The sequence below is a fragment of the Dasypus novemcinctus genome, chromosome 31, assembly GCF_030445035.2.
Source record: "Dasypus novemcinctus isolate mDasNov1 chromosome 31, mDasNov1.1.hap2, whole genome shotgun sequence".
NCBI lineage: Eukaryota > Metazoa > Chordata > Mammalia > Cingulata > Dasypodidae > Dasypus > Dasypus novemcinctus.
The window spans coordinates 32,381,540-32,400,846 of record NC_080703.1 but is presented as its reverse complement, the minus strand read 5'-3'; the positions used below and the strand labels follow the sequence as shown (position 1 = coordinate 32,400,846).

Sequence of the window (19,307 nt, the reverse complement as noted above, 5' to 3'; positions counted from 1 at the left end):
TCCCATCCATCTGCCCCATGGGATCGAAGCCCCCTCTCAATTAGAGGTAGAGTGGGCATCACCATCCCAGAATCCTCAGGATTGGGGAGTGAATGATGGACTCGGGTAGACTTACTGTAATTCTACTACAGACTTATTGTGATTCTAGCAATGGAAGGACTCTTATCATTATATGGAGGCAGTGGCCGCTGGAGGTTCTGGGAATTGTCCTGAGCGACACTGCAATGACAGATAAAGGCCATTATACGTCTTGTCATAATTTTCGAACTTGCGCAGGAGAGAGTGTAAACTACAGCGTAAACAATAGTCCATGCTCAGTGGCAGTGCTCCAGAATGTGTTCATCAAGAGTAACAAATGTACCACACTAATGAAGGATGTTGTTAATGTGGGAAAATCCGGGAGGGGTAGGGAGCAGGGCATATGGGAATCCCTTATATTTTTAATGTAACATTTATGTAATTTAAGTATCTTTTAAAATTGCTCTGTATTAAAAATTATCTTAAATTTTTTTTTAAAAATCCTGGTGTTTAGCACTCAGTGATGAGGGCACTCATTGAAGGCATGGACATTGGTAAGGGAGGCAGGGCCTTACTAGCTGGCCATAGGAAGGAGTTTGACTTTGATTTAATTGACAATTACTGGAAGACTTTAAGCAGGCAAATAAGAGGGCTTCATTTTAAGTTTTGGAGCAATTATCGTAGTTGCTTGTTTGAAGAATGGACCCTAGGATAAGAAGAGTAGAATAGATCGGTGTGGCAGCAAAATTGTGAGACGGGATGGATTAACAATATGTTTAGCAGGGCAGGGTTGACCTGACTTGCCTAAAGTTTGACTACGGGATATTCCAATCAGTAGGATATCTAACCTTCAGGTTACAAGCAGTGGTGCAACTGGAAGTTTTATGCTCTAGGAAATACACTGTATACTGCTCGGTGATTTAGAGGCTGAAAGATTCTAGAACATGATTCGACAACTTCTCGTCACCCCTTTCCCATTTCCATCACTTTTTTCTTTTTCTAACGCATTCTTTGGCCAAGAGAGGAGCAGGGTCAGAAGATAAGCCTGGAGAATAGGTGTGGGAGAACACTCAGATCTGAAGTTCTGTGACGTCCCTTGTGATTTGGGTGGGTGGATCACGAAATGGGGCTGTGCTGCTACAAATCTCAAGTCAAGAGCCCTGTGATATAGAATGTTGCCGCCGTTAGGTCGAACCCACTGCTTCTCTAACATTAATGGTACTTGCAGCCCCCTGGGGGATCTTGCCAAACGCAGCTTCTGATTCCAGGGGCCCGAGCTTGGACCTGATGTTACGTATTTGGATGAGCCCAGCGGGGACACTGTGCTTTCCTGAGGACCGGTCTCTGAGTAGCCAGGACTTACTAGCATTGTGTTTAATGAAGATCAGTCCTGGCTACAGGCTCAAGGCACTCGCCACACACTCGTTGAATGGCTGGTTTGGGCATTTTATTCCTAAGGAAGTTTACTTTAGGTTAAGTGGGCAACGGCGTCAAACAAGTTATTTCGGGGTCTCAGAGTCAGAAGCCGGGGAAACAGAAGAGTCTAAAGAGCCTGGGGTTGGCAAAGTGAAGAAAAGAATTTGCGTCCCGAGACTTCCCTGTGTGACCTTGGGCAAGTCACTGCTCTCCTCTTGAGTTTCTGTTTCTCTTGAGGATAAAATGGTTCAAAAAATCACAGACTTCCCAGCGCTCCGGTGAACTTCAAATGAGAGAGAAATACGAGATTGTTTTGTGAACCTGGCGCACCACGTGAATGTCAGTGGTCCACGCAGTTGTTATTGGCCTGGCCCCACCGATAGCGGTGCTGAATTTAGGGTGGAGGCGGATGAATTGGCACTGAAGGAAAAATAAAAAGAACCTCAACACGTTTTCTCTTCTTTGCTCTCTCCCTCCCCCATCTCCTTTGCAGCAATTGAAACACAAAGCACCAGCTCCGAGGAACTCGTCCCAAGCCCGCCGTCGCCACTTCCTCCCCCTCGCGTTTACAAGCCCTGCTTCGTCTGCCAGGACAAATCATCGGGGTATCACTATGGGGTCAGCGCCTGCGAAGGGTGTAAGGTGAGTCCCCGCGCCCCCGTGCCCAGGGAGCTGCCCCTCTGGATGTCCTCTCTGGAGGTAGCGTACCCAGCTCCAAAGGAGATGGCTTTAGAGTCTGTCACTCCACCTCCAATGAGGGTGGTGGGCCGCCGGAATTTCATGGTTTGTATTTCTTCCTTATGTGTCTTCAGCTTAAAATTCAGAAACTCCTGAATGTGACCGTTGGGGCCATCTGTTCAAGCCCACCTTCCCCCCCATCAGTCCTTTTCAGGTAATGAGAATCTTTTTTTTTTGTCCTAAGGAGGTACCGGGGATTGAACCTGAGACCTCGTACATGGGCAGCTGGTGCTCAACCATTTGAGCTACGTCCGCTCCCCAATAAAAATCTTTTGAAGGAGTCCTGAAGGCATCGTCTTTTTTTCTCTGTAGAGCATGCCGTCTGGCCTCTTTGTAGTTTCATTTTACTTTTAAATATGACTGACAGTTCACTGAATCAACTTGTAGAGATTCCAAGGTTGAAATTGGGATTTATCTCCTCCTCCTGGTTGTTTTCTCAGCCCTGTGGCCTTTGAATTACAGTTGGATTTTCAGCCTGTAGGGGCTTGCTACTGTATGCATGTCCTAAATCCAGGGGAGCTGGATTTAAAATTCCAGCCTGCAGAGTACTTGAGGATGAACAGGTGTCAAAGACTAGATGGCGGCTTTGAATCAAGTTAGACAGTTGTTATCTAGTCCAGGTGGCTTAATGGAGTGCAAGAATATTTTATTTTTTTAAAGCGAGAAGAGAAACAAAGCATGATTTAATAAGCAAATTCAGCTCATCAACAGGAAATTTCTCAAAGGAACTATGGCTGTCTTGAGCCAGCCCCTCCCTGGATGTACAACTTCTTTAAGCTCCCGTTAGACAGCTCAGATCTGTTTGCACAACCAGATTGCGTGATTCGTTTGTACTTGGTCACATGTTGGAGTAATGTTACAGGTGCTCCTGTGGCATTTTGTATTTGACCTCTCAGGATTGGCACTTATTGTTACTGTACCTGTTAGTCACTGTTGTGTCACAAACCATCCCAAAACTTAAAATGACAACTTTGTGCTTAGCTTACCATTCTGTGGGCCAAAACTTCTGGCCAGGCACAGGCTGCTGGGTCTCACCTGGGTGGCCCGCTGTGGCCGCGGTCGGCGGCGGGCTAGCGGGTGGTTTGCTTTGGGGGTGTCCGACTGTAGCCTGGGGAGCTTCAGTGCTTGCCTGCTTCCGGGGCTGGCCCTGGCGGATTCTCGGAGACAGGGTTCCAGGAGGGTCCTTGAGGTCAAGGTCAGCACAGACTTGCTGTCACCTCTGTCACATTCTAAGGGCCAGAGAAAGTCACAAGGCCAACCCAGTCTCCTGCCTTAACTCAGCAGGAGAGCAAAGTCAGCTTACGGGGGGTGGAGATTCGGAGAGCAGAGAGTTGGGGGCGGTTATGCATTGGGTGGTACACCCGGCATGTATCATTTATTGCCTGTGAGCCACACTGGTGTGAGTGCTCGTCCTGCTGCCCCCAGTTCCTGTAGAGCCTGACATAGAGCGGGGGCTTAGAGGTAGAGGCTGAACAAACGCGAAATGCCAGCCAGCCCTCAAAGTGGTGTAGGAGTTTTCCCTTCTTTCAAATCATTTGAGTAAACATGTGTATTATTTTACAGAGTAAGGCCAGCTTTGGGAAATTCATTAAAGATATAGTAACGTGTCTCTGCCTCTGGGATTACACTGGTTGTTTTAAAGGTTCTGCAAAAAGCGCTTTTCCCCCAAAAGCTTCAGATACGATAGTCAGAAAAGTTTCCAGGGCAACCAACTGGCAGCTGGATAAAAAGAGCAGAAGGCTCGTGCATCTAACTATAACTTTATTACGGGTAACCCCCAGCTGAACTTGCTTAAATTTATCTTGGGATTTGGGATGGCTTCAGCGGAATACCAGTTTACTTTGTCTATTTGTTGTGCAATATGTAAATAAATCATTTTCTAATGCTTATTTGAAGGTCAAATGAAAAGATACTCTTCTATTTCAGAAAACTTTTAAGCCGTCTTAGGTCCAGAAATGTTAATGAAGCATGCTATAAGTCAGCTTACCTGCTCTTCTGATGTCCCAGGAAAAGAAAGGATCCAACAAGTCTCCTCTTGTGGCAGATGCCAGGACCTACATATTAAGCCTTTCACAATCTGTACAGCACAGGCCGTTTTAATCGGCCCTTAGTCAGCTAATTCCTTGACCTCTTGTTTTAATTTGGGATTCTGACTCTTTAGGAAAAACCCCAACAAAAACAAAATGCTTCCTAGCACAAACAACCTTGATAAACATTATGGCACATCTTTTTTAACTGAGGTAGAAACCCAGTAAGGTCAGAATGAGTGTGCCGGCTTTTTGTTTAATTTGATCATTTTAGAAGTGAGGATGGGCGTCTGAACACATGAGCTGCCTTTAGCCCCTGTTGCTGAGAAGGACTTCTCAGGATGTTGGCTTCTGGGAAAATATAGTGATAAAATTCACAGAACTGAAAAACATCAGAAGATAAAAGTATAATGCAACAGCTAAAGAAAGAGAAATATTATTTTTAAAATTTTAAATATAATTTCAGTCGTCATTTTAGAAAGTTACCACTACAATGCAGAATTTGTTGTATAAAAAACAGAAAATTTAAAGAACTGTACTACCCTGAGAGAGCTTGTTAAAACTTGGTTTTTCTATGAATATGTATGAATTATTTTTGTTGGGTTTGATTTCTATAAAAAGTAGGAGTGTATGTTGGACACTGGTTTTAACCTGCTTTTAAAATTTAATAATCTGTCATGACCAAAATGTAAACAAATGCAATTTTTATGGTTGTGCTATTAATATAGTGGTTTATAGTTATTTCCATAATATGTTTACCTAATCTTCTCTTGTTGGACAATTCTATTGTCTTCTCTATTATAAATAATACTTTAATGTTTAGCCTTTAGGTATATCTTTGATAATTTCCTTAGGATAAATGACTAGGAGAGGAATTTCTGGGTCAAAGGCTGATAAATATTGCCAAAATACCTTCTAGAAATAGAAATGGTATATCAATTTAAGGGCATATCTGGTGGTCTAAAATTTTAATCTTATTGGTGACCATCTATTAGAAATTGTTCCCTTATATTAAAGTAAGGAATCAAGAAACACCTTTTCTAATGGAATTCTGCTGATATTTAATTTGTCTGGTTACAGTGGGCCCCGACCATGGTACCATTTTGTGTTACTGGCAGATGCACCAGGGGCCCCTGGATGACCGTAAGGACTGGCCCAGGGTTTAGCTGGAGACCAGAGGTCACTACTCCGAGCAGGACTCCCAAACAGAACCAAGTGTATATATGTTTTTTCAAGAATTAATGCCTAAGGTGACTTCTGCCCATCATGACTAGGATGACTTTATTGACTATAGTTTTGGGAAAAGAACCTTCCATCTTCCTAGGGACCAGGTGGCAGCCTCAACCTCTGCTTCCAGCCATATGATGGTGGCCGGAGTTACATGAGAAGGTTGGAGGCCACCAGTGGGAATGGCCAGTGGCTGCTGAATTGACGCAGCATGACCATGGAAGCAGAGCTACTAGGGAGGCCCTATTCAGAGAGGATGGCCATTTTTACAGGGGATTAATACATAAGAGAATGGTGCATTGTGGTTAGCCAAGGAGATCTAACAATATAAAGTAATGAAGCTGACTATCTTATATCTTGAGGAATCAGTTCATTACAATGAGTAGTAAATTATTGCTCATTGCTATAATTGATAACAATTTTGGATAGTTTCGAACTTGAAACAGTTTACATTTCCCTTTTTGTAGATCTTAAAGAACAAGGGGTGTAGAGTGAAAATACCAGGGTTTGAATCCCAGCTAAGCTACTTACTAGCTGTGTGACCTCAGCAGGCATTTTAAATTCTCTGTGCCTTTGTTTTCTTATCTGGAAAATGGAGATAGTAATACTATCTACCTCAAAATTTCGTGAAAATAAAATGAATTACTATTTTTAAAGCATGTAACAGTACCTGGCACATGGTAAGTGGTATGTATGTTTAGCTATTGTTTGTATCATTAGTAATTTATTATATGGCTTTCACAGTGATGTAACAGCAGTTACAATTTCAGTACTCTTTTTCGTGATATTCTTGTAGCAGTTCGCCTTTCCTGTATATGAAAATAAACATTGCCTCTTCAAAACTCAATTCAAGATCTACCCTTTCCTGGGAACCTCTTCTGATTATTCTAGTGCAAATTGTTTCTGTAAACAACTAGACAGCAAATACTTTAGGCTTTCGGCCAAACAGTCTCTGTCACAACTACTCTAACTCTGCCACCGTAGAGTAAAAGGAGCTATAGGCGATATGTAAACAAATGAGCAGAGCCATGGCCCAATAAAATTTTGTTTACACAAACAGACAGTGGGCTAGCTGTGGCACATGAGCTGTAATTTGAGGACTCCTTCCCTAATGCATGGTGCTAGGTCCCTTCTCAGACGTTCTAAATTCTGGAACGGGTGGCCCGAAGCGGTCACGGCAGAGGTGGCAGGCCAGCTGGTTTGGGGGGCTTGGGCCCGGGGCCCGCTGCTGAACTCCCACTCCCCACTGCTAAAAGGAGCTGATGGCCACAGGACTAGCGCTCTTCCTCCCCCCACCACCACCATCGCCCCAAGGCTTAGTGGCTTACAAGAAATGACAAGTGTCATTGCTTACACTTCTGGGCAGGTCTTTTTGTCTGGGCCGGTCTGCTTTGGGCAGGCTGATCCAGAGTGGCCTCGGTCGCACGGCTGGACCTTGGCTCACGTGAGTGGAGACCCACTCTCCATGTTCTCGCTCATCATCCGTTAGGCTAGGCTGGGTTTGCCCGCGTGGTGTTGGAAGGATTCCCATAGGGAGAGAGGGCAGGCCCCAGTGCGCAAAGCCTTTTCAGCCCCTGACCGGGTCACGTTTGCTCATGTCCCCTGGCCAAGCAAGTTACCTGGCCAAGACCATAGTCAGTGGGTGGAGAGATGGACCCCACCTCTTCAGGGAGGAGGCAAGTCACCCTGCCAAAGGGGCCCTTAGAGCTGGCTTTTAATTTCATACTGTCTTCTCTTTTTTTTTTTTAATTTTTTTAAAATTTATTTTAAAACGATACATAGATCACACAAAATGTTACTTTAAAAAAAAATAGGAGGTTCCCATATACTTCTATCCCTACAACCCTGCTTTTCCCACATCAACTTCTTTCATTAGTGTGGTACGTTCATTGCATTTGATGAGTGCATTTTGGAGCACTGCTGCACCGCTTGGATTATAGTTTATGCTGTAGTTTACGCTCTCTCCCAGTCTGTTCAGTGGGTTGTGGCAGGATATAGAGTGTCCTGCATCTGTCCCTGCAATGTCATTCAGGACAACTCCAGGTCTTGAAAATGTCCCCATATCACACCTCCTTTTATACCGTCTTCTATTATTCCCTCATTCATGGGTAAGTTATTCTGACAACTAGATTCACCCAGGCATCATCCTTCAACCTATGTTTGTGGAACCCTTTACTAAGTTTCAGGCCTATGCCCCGTGCTGGAGATACAAAGGTGAGCAAGACAGGCAGGGCCCCTATTTAGAACTTACTGTCTTGTACGAGGGGCACATAAGGAACAGGCCAAATTAGAAGAAAATGACCAGAATGCTGTAAGAGCAAAGAATTGAGAGGACCTGATTGGACGGGGGTCAGCTGCCATCTCATGCTCAGAATGGGGAGCCAGCTAGGAGAATGGTGGGGGAAATCATTTTTGGTTGGACACCAGCCACTTGGATTCCACGGTCGCTGCTGCTGCCCTTCACCGTGTCCATTCATCTTCCTGGGCTTCAGCAAATCTGCAAAACGAAAGCAAATTCACACGTTGGAACCCAATCCCAAGCCGGATACCAACACAAAACCAGTGAGCTGCTTGCAGGCTCGGGGAGGCTCACGTGGAGCAGGAGTCCCTGGTGCTTGCAAATCCAGGTGTGGAGCAGGGAGAAGAAAACTGCCCTGGTCGGGATGTCTGCTCTACGCCAGGTGTGTGGAGATTTTATATTCACGTAGCATTTAACTCTCACAGCACCCCTGCAGGGTAGGCTTTCATGACCCCCATTTAATGGACGAAGAAACCGAGGTTCAGAGAGGTTAAGAAATTTGACCAAAGTCACACAGCCAGCTTTTGAAGAGCTGGCATGGGAAATCCTGTGCCTGATAGGAAACACCCCACGGCCTCAGCCCAACTCAAACAGAAGGTAGAAAGTAGCACATTACAGTCTAGAGCAGGGGTTTCTCATTTTGGGGGTTTCGTGGGCCAACACATTTAAAACAAACGGTTGAGATCATCGCACCAAAGAAATGACATTTTTACAACAAAGAATAAAAGGGGGAAGCGCTTACAAGGCAGTGTTTTCTAAGAAGGGACGGTCAGCAAGGGCACACTGGAAATGCCTCTTTGTCTTTGTTCTCTGCTTTGCCACCGGCTGGGGGACACTTCCCATCTCTCAGCCAGCATTTGGGAGCCCCATGTCACTCACCCTCCAGAAAAGCCCCCGGGTGAGGCTGGGTGCTGCCGTTAAGGGGGCCTCTCCCCCAGGGCCTGGAGGAACCGCTGGCCACGGGTCTCCTGGGTGGCCTTCTACTGAGAGCAGCATGTAAGCATCTCCCCCGCTCCGTCCCCCCGGGGAGGGAGACCCTGTTCTCCGTGATAGCGCTCGGCCACAGGGCCGCTTTTTCCTGGCAGACAGCGAGCGGAGCCTGCAGTCCCAGGAAAGTTTGGCAATCCGGAAGATGGATGTCTGCACTTAATTTTAGAACTTTGACTAAATGCTCCAAACGTGCTTAGCGATTTTATTTGGCCCAGGCCATTAAAAACTACCTTCTTTTTTTAAATTGGCCCGGGTAAACCCAGACATTATGCTCTATCTGGAGAACAGATTTGGCTTTGCCCACCGTGATAGCTGCTTCTGTTGAGGGTTGTGCCGCGGTGTTGAGCCCCGAGAGCAATACAGCATACTAAAGATAACAGAAAAGGACATCTGCGTGCTGGAAAAGCCAGTGCTCTGAATTAGGACGCCTGCCGTCAAGTTCATTATGAGAGTCCTGGAACCACGCAGAGTAGGTCCTTTCATAGGCCAAAGGCACTGTTTTCCAGGGTTAACACTGGCCAGCAACGCAGAAGGTTTTATGCCCTCTTTCATCAGACATGTCTTAAGCACCTTCTATGAGCGAAGCTCTGGGATATAGACAATAAAGATCATCTGGTGTATTTTGCTCACAGTTGTGTCCTAAGGACTAGGAAGCACAGAGAACAGTACCTGTTAAATAATAGATAGGGAATAAATATTTGCCACATGAATGAATGAACGGGCAAAGATGCACAGTGCTCCCCGCCATGCACGCTGATACACGTTAAGGGGATTGGGGAGATCCAGGGAAGGGACCCCAGTTCCTCTTTCACGGTCAGGTGTAGGCGTTGTCAAGGTGAGGAAGGCGAGAGGGAATAAGGCAAAAGGTGGAGGTGGGACTGGAAGGCCAGGGAACTCAGAATGAAGCGACCTATGGAGAACTATGTGGGGGGGTGGGAATTAGTCATGCTGTGAACACTTATTTTGCATTTCTCTGGGCAGGCAGCTAAGGATCAGGAAGGCTCAAACGTAGTTTGAAAGGAGTCACTAAATATAATTTCCTCACCAGCGCCTTCTCTTGAACCCCCAGATTAGTTCCTCTTGTTTTTACTTTCTGTTGTTCTCCTTTGTAGCACTTGAGCACAACTGTAATAAATTGTATATGGAGTCATTTGTTTAGTATCAGTTTCCCCCCTGCCCCATTAGACTATAAACTTAAGGAGAGCTGGGGCTGGCCTCTCTCGTCGGTTTTATTACCAGTATCTAACACGGTGCTTGACCCCTAGTATGGACTCAGTACTCATTTGCTTTCATCATAAATTGTATCTTACTAATAGCAATTAATACAATAATAAAGGACATGATAAATGGGATCTAATTTATATGGTAACACAAAATAATTTTGTATATTCTATTTAACTATACAACAATTGCATCTAATTATGTGGGATTGGTGATGATACAGTCACATAAACAAGTTTTCGAAACAGGACAAATCCTATGTTGGCCAAAGTCCAGCTCATTTTTTTAGTAATTTCTGTTCTCTTCTCCATCACAGAGTTAACTCTTTACAACAAAAGTTCTCTGTGATATTGTCTTTTTTATTTTTGTCTTTAAGTAAATTCTTAAAGACTATTAACTGGAATGATATACTCAGGAATACAGTGGGCTTTCGGTCCTTTAAAGAAAATAAGAATCTCAACATGGAGAATCCATCTCCATATATAGAAACATTAAGACAACTGAAATCACAGTCTAGCTTTTCCTAGTAATAGTTCTTAAAGGAGAAAACAATTTTTTTCCTTCTCTTGGACAAATTTGTTCTAAATCTAGAAGTCATTTTGGAATGGGAAAGCAGGAAAATCTTTATCTTCCTTCTGGTTCTATCAATAAACAGGATGTGGAAAGAGAATTTTGAATTAGCCTGAAACCTAGTGTTTTTTTTCCTCCTTGTGTTGACCTGAATGACAATAGTGATTTAATTTGGGTATTTTAAGTGGTTTACACATTTTTTTTTTAGTGGTTAAAAGGTCAGCAATGTTTGTTTAAATTCTTATTTTGCTTATTTGTTGTTTGGAGGTATCAAAGAAACCAAAGATTTGCAATTTTCCATGAAAGTTTTTTTTTTTTTGCCTTTGACAAGCAGTAGAGAAACAGTTCCCAACATTCGTGGTTAACCTGTTGATTTGAAAATGACTCACCTCCCGATGAAGTCTCAAGTGTCTGTTTCATGAAGTTTTTGGTGAATTAAAAAAACAACAACACAGAAATCACCTCTCCTTTTTCTAATTTAAAGCAAATGGGGCTAGGCAAGCAAAATAAGTTGCTTTTCCAAAATTCCTGGGATCCATCATCTAAAAATAAATTGTGATAAATATATATATAGAGAGAGAAATTATAGCAAACCAAACCAAAACTCTATTGTTGTCAGAATAAAAAAAGTATAGTTTTGGACTTTACTGCAAGTCGTTTCTTAAACTTCTACCATCATGGTAATGGTTTAGTTACTTTTGGGAGATAAATATTTCAGCCTTCTTTATTTCTTAACCTTTTATTAGGGAAGATACATTAACAGCTTTCAATTCTGTATTTTCTTTTCTTTATTAAAATCTTGTAAAGTGAAAAGAAGTGACATTGCCTGGGAAGGCAGTTACTGTCTTATTATCCCCTTTACTTTCTCTTCAGTTATAATTAAAGCACAGCCAAGAGCCCCTGGTCTCCCCGCTCTCAGTGACCATCCCTCTCCCCACCTGTATGCCTGTATAAAACCACAGAAACAATGAAAAAAATCTTACATTTCCATAGTACTTGTAGTTTCTAAAGCACTTCCAGGCTTGGAATTAAAGTAGGCTAGGCTCAGCTGCAGTAAAAATAAAACTCCAAAATGTATAATGTCTTTTACAGTATTTTTCTTTCTTATGTACAAGCCCAAAACCTGTGTTCCCAGTGGCAGCATTCACTCTTTATTAGGAACTCGGGCTCCTTCCAATGCTGTGGCTTTGTAGCCCCTACATACTTGGTGTCCCCTTATTGTAGCCACTGAAAGAGAATGAGAGCGTGGAGGAGGCAGCATACCAGAGTCTTAAAAGAAGGGGCCTGCTGGTCGACCAAGATGGTGGCATAAGAGGCATCAGAATACCATTCCCCCCACAGAATGTTTGAACCACTAGCAAAAACTGGCAGAACCATCTTCCTCAAAATTCCAGGAAAGGGTTAAAGGGTTGTGTTAATTGGGAGAGTGCTGAATGAAGAAAATACAGCTTTATAAATGGTAGAAGCAGCTCGTGGCACCCTTGCTGGCGCTGCGGCATGGTTGGGAGACAGCACTTCCAGAGGGAGAAGAGTAACCCCTTTGTGTGCGCTGGGGTTGCCTGTGTGTCAGTGCCAATCTTTTGGCTTGTCTTGGGTCCAGTCTCTCACAACTTGTCCTGCAGGCAGAAGCACCTTACAGATAGCTAAAGCATTATAAGAAACAGTTAAGTCGAAATGGACTGTGGCAAAGGGTTATTTGCTTTAACCTATACCATAGGGAATCCAGATGGGGAAAAAGTATTTCATAGGGAGTAAAGTTGGTATCTACATTATTACAAATGGGGGAATTCCTAAGGCCGCTAGCTAGGACAAGACACAAGCTCAGAGAAGATGGCAAGGGCCCTGCACTTCGTATTAACCTAGGGCTGATCTTGACAGGAAGGATACCTTTGAAGCAGAGCACCAGCCAATGCAGAGCTGTTTTGCAAAGGCTGTTGCAAGTGTGCTTTGGTTTGTTTTTCTTAGCCCCTGGCACTCAAGTAAATCTGCCACATCACAGCTGGATACAAACTAAAGGAACAGACAACTTAGGGACTAAATCCCAGGATAACACTTTAAAATATTAAAACATGTAGTGTGTGCAACAAAAGATTACCAAAAAAAAAAAGGATATGATGGCCCATTCAAAGGAAGAAGATGAAAATATAGAAACTTCAAAGAAGATCAGACTTTTGACTTACTGGAGAAAGACTTAAAAAAATGCCCCTCAAAGTATATCAGGAAACCAATGAATGAACAATATGGGAATCTCAACAACCAAGCAGAAATACTGTACTTGAAGACCACAGTAACTGAAATGAAAGATTCTCTATAGGGTTAGAGCAGGAGAGTGGAACTGGTAGAAGAAAGAATCAGTGACCTAGAAGGAAAGAAAATTGAAATAATATGGTCTGAGGAGAAGAAAATAGAATGAAAAACAGTGTACAGAGACTAAGGGGGTACCTGTGGGGCACCATCAAGCATACCAATATATCTATTATGGGAGTCCCAGAAAGAGAAGACAGGGAAAAAGGAGCAGATGGAATATTAAATGAAATAATGGCAGAAATCATCTCCAGTTTAATGAAAGACATGGATATATACATTTGAGGGATCCCAGTGAATCTCAAACAGGATAAAATCAAAAGCTGCAAGAAAAAAGCAATGTGTTGTGTATAAGGGAGTCCCAATAAGATTAAGTGCTGATTTCTTATCAGAAACCATGGAGGCACAAAGGCAGTGGAATGAAATATTTAAAGTACTGAAATAAAGGGAAACAGATGTGGCTTAAGCAATTGAGCTCCTGTCTACCATATAGGAGGTCCAGGGTTTGATTCCTGGGGCCTCCTGGTGAAAGGCAAGCTGGCGCGTGCAGTGAGCTGGCCCACATGGAGTGCTGGCCCATGCAGGAGTGCTGGCCTACCCAGACAGCTGACACAGCAAGATGACGCAACAAGAAGAGACACAGAGGAGCGACAATAAGAGACGCAGCAGACCAGGGAGCTGAGGTGGTGTAAGAGATTGAGTGCCTCTCTCCCACTCTGGAAGGTCCCAGGATCAGTTCTTGGTGCCACCTAAAGAGAAGAACACACAGAGAGCAGACAGCAAACACAAAAACAGTGGGGTGGGGGGAGCTGGGGGGAAGCAGGAGAAATAAATAAAATCTTTTTTTAAAAAAAAAGAAGGTCTGAAATAAAATAATTGCCAACTAAGAATTTTTTTTTTATTGACTTTGTAATAATATTACATTAAAAATATATATGTGAGGTCCCATTCAACCCCACCCCCCCACCCCCCCTCTCCCCCCCCAACAACACTCGTTCCCATCATCATGACACATCCATTGGATTTGGTAAGTACATCTTTGGGCACCTCTGCACCTCATAGTCAATGGTCCACATCATGGCCCATACTCTCCTCCATTCCATCCAGTGGGCCCTGTGAGGATCCACGATGTCCGGTGATCACCCCCGAGGCGCCATCCAGGGCAGCTCCACGTCCCAAATACGCCCCCACCTCTCATCTCTTCCTGCCCTTCCCCATACCCATCGTCCACCATGTCCACTTTTCCCAATCCAATGCCACCTCTTCTATGTGGACATTGGATTGGTTGTGTCCATTGCACCTCTATATCAAGAGGAGGCTCAGATTCCACATGGATGCTGGCTGCCATCCTCCCATTTTCAACCAACTAAGAATTTTATATACAGTGAAACTGTTTAAAGATTGAGGGTGAGATTAAAGCATTTCCAGATAAACAAAAGCTGATGGAATGTATCACCACTAGAACAGGAGTTCTTCAGACTGAAGGGAAAAGACACTAGATATGGATTGAAGTGGCAAAAAGAAATAAAGACCTCTAGGAAATGTAATAATATGAGTACTTATAAATGTCAGTACTATTGTCTTATATTTTTTGGTATGTAAATCCTCTTTTTACTTCTTACAGTTTCTAAAGTGCAAATACATAATAAGTAATGATAAACCCATGGTTTGAGACATGCAATGTAGAAAGAAATTCTAAGTACAAAAATAATAGGGGAATGAAGGGCTGTAGGAGCAGTATATGTGTACGCTATTGAAATTAAGTTGGTATCAAATCACATGTCATGGTTATAGATTTAGTATGTTAAATTTAAGCCCCATGGAAAAATATATCCTGAAAGAAATGGAAAGAGACTCAAACTGGTGCCAAAAAAAAAAAAGACGACGACATTTATTGAAGAACTGAGGGACCAAAATGGTATGAGATTTAAAAAGACAAAATAGCAAAATGCAGAAAAAAGCCCTGCCTTAGTTACTTTAAATGTAAATGGAGGAGACCCTGCTATCAAAATGCAGACACTAGCAGAATGGATTAAAAAAACACCAAACAATATGCTTGTTATAAAAGATGCATGTTAAATTCAAAGTCACAATTAGTATGAAAGTAAAAGGATAGGAAAATATATACCATGCAAAGAATAACCAAAAGAGAGCCAAGTTATATACATTAATTTCAGTTTTAAGTAAAAAAACTGTTAGGACAGACAAAGCAGATCGCTATATACTGATAACTTTGCCAATTCAACAAGAAGATATAACAATTATAAATATGTATACCCCTTACAGCAAAGGCCCCAAATATATGAAGTAAATATTGCCATATTTGAAGGAAGAAATAGAAAATTCTACCTTAATACAACACTTAGTAGAGCACTATGAATAATGGATAGAACATCAGGGGAAGATCAATCAGGAAATGGAAGACTTGAACAATACTGTAACCAACGAGACCTAACAGACATATACAGGACACAAGAGCAGCAGAATACCTTCTTCTCTGGTGTACATGGATCATTCTCCAGGATAAGCCATATGTTAGATCACAAAACAAGCTTAATACATTTTAAAATATTGAAATTGTATAATGTACTTTTGCTGACCACAGTGGAATGAAGCTAGAAATCAGTAACAGAGTGGGAGGTGGAAATTTCACAAATATGTGGAAATTAAACAGCTTAAAAAAAAACAGTTTTATTCACACACTGTACTGCCATCCAAAGTGTACAATCAGTGGCCTTTAGTATAATCACATGCATTCATCATCACAATCAATTTTAGAACATTTTCCTTGCTTCAAAAAGAGAAGTCCCATACCCCTTGTAACCCCCAATTATTGACACTTAGCACTGGTATAGTACCTTTGTTTCAACTGATGAAAGAATATTACATTATTACTGTTAATTATAGTCTATAATTTGCATTAGTTGTATTTTTCCCCGTATACCACCATATTAACACCTGTAATAGTGACATACATCTTTTCTAGTTCATGAAACATCCTTATGTTTGTACTATTAATCACAGTCATCATTCACAGCAGTGTTCACTGTGTTACACAGTGCCAAGTTTTATCCTTTAGTTTTCCTTCTAGTGACATGCATGGCTCTAAACTTCACCTTTTAACCACAATCACACCCATAATTCAGTGTCATTACTTATACTCATAATAATGTACTATTAAATGTAAATTTTTTCGGGAAACGGACTTTGGCCCAGTGGTTAGGGCGTCCGTCTACCATATGGGAGGTCCGCGGTTCAAACCCCGGGCCTCCTTGACCCGTGTGGAGCTGGCCATGCGCAGTGCTGATGCACGCAAGGAGTGCCGTGCCACGCAGGGGTGTCCCCCGCGTGGGGGAGCCCCATGCGCAAGGAGTGCGCCCGTGAGGAAAGCCGCCCAGCGTGAAAAGGAAGAGCAGCCTGCCCAGGAATGGCGCCGCCCACACTTCCAGTGCCGCTGACGACAACAGAAGCGGACAAAGAAACAAGACGCAGCAAATAGACACCAAGAACAGACAACCAGGGGAGGGGGGGGGGGGGGGAATTAAATAAGTAAATAAATCTTTAAAAAAAAAAAGTAAATTTTTTCATTAAAAATTTTTATTGAAGTCTAACATACATGAACATACACAAACAATAAGAGTATAGTGAAAGTTTGAACTTACAAAACAAATGTGCATTTCATCATACAGGACTCCCATACATCACCCCACCACTGCCTTTCATTGTTTTGAAACATTCGTTATAAACTATGAAATAGCATCATCAAAATATAGCTTCTAACTATAGTCCATATCTTATATGTGGTGTGTATTTCCCCCCAACTCACCCAAGTATTAACACCCTGTATTAGTAGTATATATTTGTTATAATTCATGAGCGATTTTTCCAATATTTGCTCTGTTAACCACAGTCCATCTTCCAGCACAGGATTCACTGTGTTATACAGTCTCATACCTTGTACTATCTAAACAGCACACTTTTAAACAACCAATGGGTTAAAGAAGAAATCACAAGAGAAATTAGGAAATATCTTGAGGCAAATGGAAATAAAAACACAACATTCCAAAATTTATGCGATGCAGCAAGGCAGCACTGAGAGAGAAATTTATAACACTAAATGCTTACATTATAAAAGAAGAAAGAAATCAAATCTCACAACTTGGACTCTAGAAAAAGAAAGGCTAACTAAATCCTAAGAAAGCAGAAGCAAAGAAATAATGATTAGAGCAGAGAAAATGAAATAACAATAGATAAATCAATGAAACCAAATTTGGTTTTTTGAAAAATATGTAAAGGACAAAATTTTAACTGGATTGATAAAGAAAAAAGATAGAGGACACAATAACAAAAATGAGGAATGAAGGGGGACATCACTACCTCTTATAAAAGGATTATAAGAGGTACTATGAACAACGGTACATTAACTAATTAAATGTCAATGAAATGGACAAATTGCTAGAAACACACAAACTTCCTACACTGACTCAAGAAGAAGTAGAGGATTTGAACAAACCAGTAACAAGTAAAGAGGTTGAGTCAGTAATAAATACCTCCCAACAATGAAAAGGCTAAGATCAGATTGTTTCACTGGCGAATGTTCCCAAACATTCCAAGAAGAGTTAACACCAGTCTTGCTCAATCTCTTCCAAAAAATTGAAGAGGAGAGAATACTCCTAACTCATTCTATGAGGCCAACATCTCCCTTTTACCAAATCCAGATAAAGATACCACAAGAAAAGAAAATCCCTTATGCAGAAAATCAATTCCTCAATAAAATACTAGCAAAATACTGGGATTTACCTCGATATGCAAGGGTGGTTCAACATAGAAAATCAATGCAATATAGCACATTAATAGAATGAAAGAAAAAAAGGACAAGTTCATCTCGATTAACACAGAAAAACATTTGATAAAATGTAGCATCTGTTTTTGATAAAAGCACTTAGAAAACTAGGACTAGAAGGATATTTTTTCAGTATGATAAGGGATATATATGAAAAATTTTCAGCTAATATACACACTGGTGAAAGACTGAAAGCTTTCCCTTTAAGATCAGGAACAAGACAAGGATGCCCACTGTCATCACTATTATTCAGTTGTACTAATAGTTAAGCAAGAAAATGAAATAAAAAAGCAACCAAATTGGAAAGGGAAAAGGAAAACTTTCCATATTTGTGGATGACATGATCCTATAAAGAAAAAATCCTGGAGAATCTACAGCAGAGCTATTTTAGTGAATAAATGAAGTCAGCAAAGTGGCAGGGTACCAGATAAAATGGTAAAAACCATAGTGTTTCTCTACACTACTAATGAACAATATGATGAGGAAATCAAGAAAAAAATCCATTCACAGTAGCAACTGAAGAATCAAATATCTAGGAGTAAGTTTAATCCTAGGATTAAAGCACTTATATCTGAAAAACTACAAAATGTTGCCAAAAGAAATAAAAGAAAACCTAAATCTTCTTCTTCATAGATTGGAAGACTTAAGTTTTGTTAAGATGTCAGTTTTACCCAAAGTGATTTACATATTCAACTCAATTGCAGTCATAATTCCAACAGCCTTCTCTGCAGAAATGGAAAAGCCAATCATCAAATTTCATGGGAGGGTAAGGAAACCCTAATACCCGAAACCATCTTGAAAAAGAACAACAAAGTTGGAGGACTTACACTTCCTGGTTTTAAAGTTTATTACAAAACTACAGTAAGCAAAACAGCATGGTACTGGCACGAGGACAGGAATACAGACCGACAGAATCAAATTGGGAATTCAGAAATAAACCCTTACATCAGTGGCCAATTGATTTTGACAAGGGTGCCAAGAGTTCTCAATGGGTAAAGAATAGTCTCTCCAAGAAGAGACCTAAATATTCCTGTGCAAAAAGTTAAAGGTGGACCCCTACCTTATATCATATGCAAAAATTAACTCAAACTTATAAAACTCTAGAAGAAAACATAGGGAAGCATATTCAGACCTGTGTTATAGAAGGGTTTCTTAGACTTTATACCCAAAGCAAGAGCCATAAGAGAAAAAAATAAATGGAAATTCATTAAAATTAAAAACTTTTGCTCATCAGTAAAAAGATGTCCTACAGAATGGGAGAAAATACTTGGAAGCTGTATATCTGATATGTGTAAAGAACTCCTACAACACAACACAAGACAAACGACCAAATTAAAAATGGGCAAAGGTCTTGAACAGACAGTTCTCCAAAAATATGTATAAATGGCAAAAAATTACGTAAAAACATGCTAAAGGTTAGTAGCCATTAGGGAAATTAAAATCAAAACCACAATGAGACACTAGGATGCAAGTATTTTTAAAAAATAGAAAACTGCAAGTGTTGGTGAGGATTAGAGAAATAGGAACACTCAATCATTGTTGGGTGAAATGCAGAAGGGTGTGATTGCTGTGGAAAACAGTTTGGTATTTCCTCAAAAAGTTAAATGTAGAATTACCATTTGAATTGTCGACGGTATATGCTGTCTAGGTTTAT

The 19,307-nt window shown here is 41.5% G+C and overlaps 1 protein-coding gene across 3 annotated transcripts in view; it reads left to right on the top strand.

Annotated features, from left to right (window-relative positions):
• RARB (retinoic acid receptor beta) overlaps window positions 1-19,307 on the top strand; it is a 444,337-nt gene that overhangs the window by 282,571 nt on the left and 142,459 nt on the right. For all 3 annotated transcript variants that reach the window (XM_058290879.1, XM_058290878.2, XM_058290877.2), the window contains exon 2: window positions 1,928-2,076. Coding sequence is in view for 2 of the 3 variants with exons in the window: in XM_058290878.2 (XP_058146861.1) it covers window positions 1,928-2,076 (149 nt within the window). In the remaining variant the exon portion in view is untranslated. The remainder of the gene's footprint in view (window positions 1-1,927; window positions 2,077-19,307) is intronic.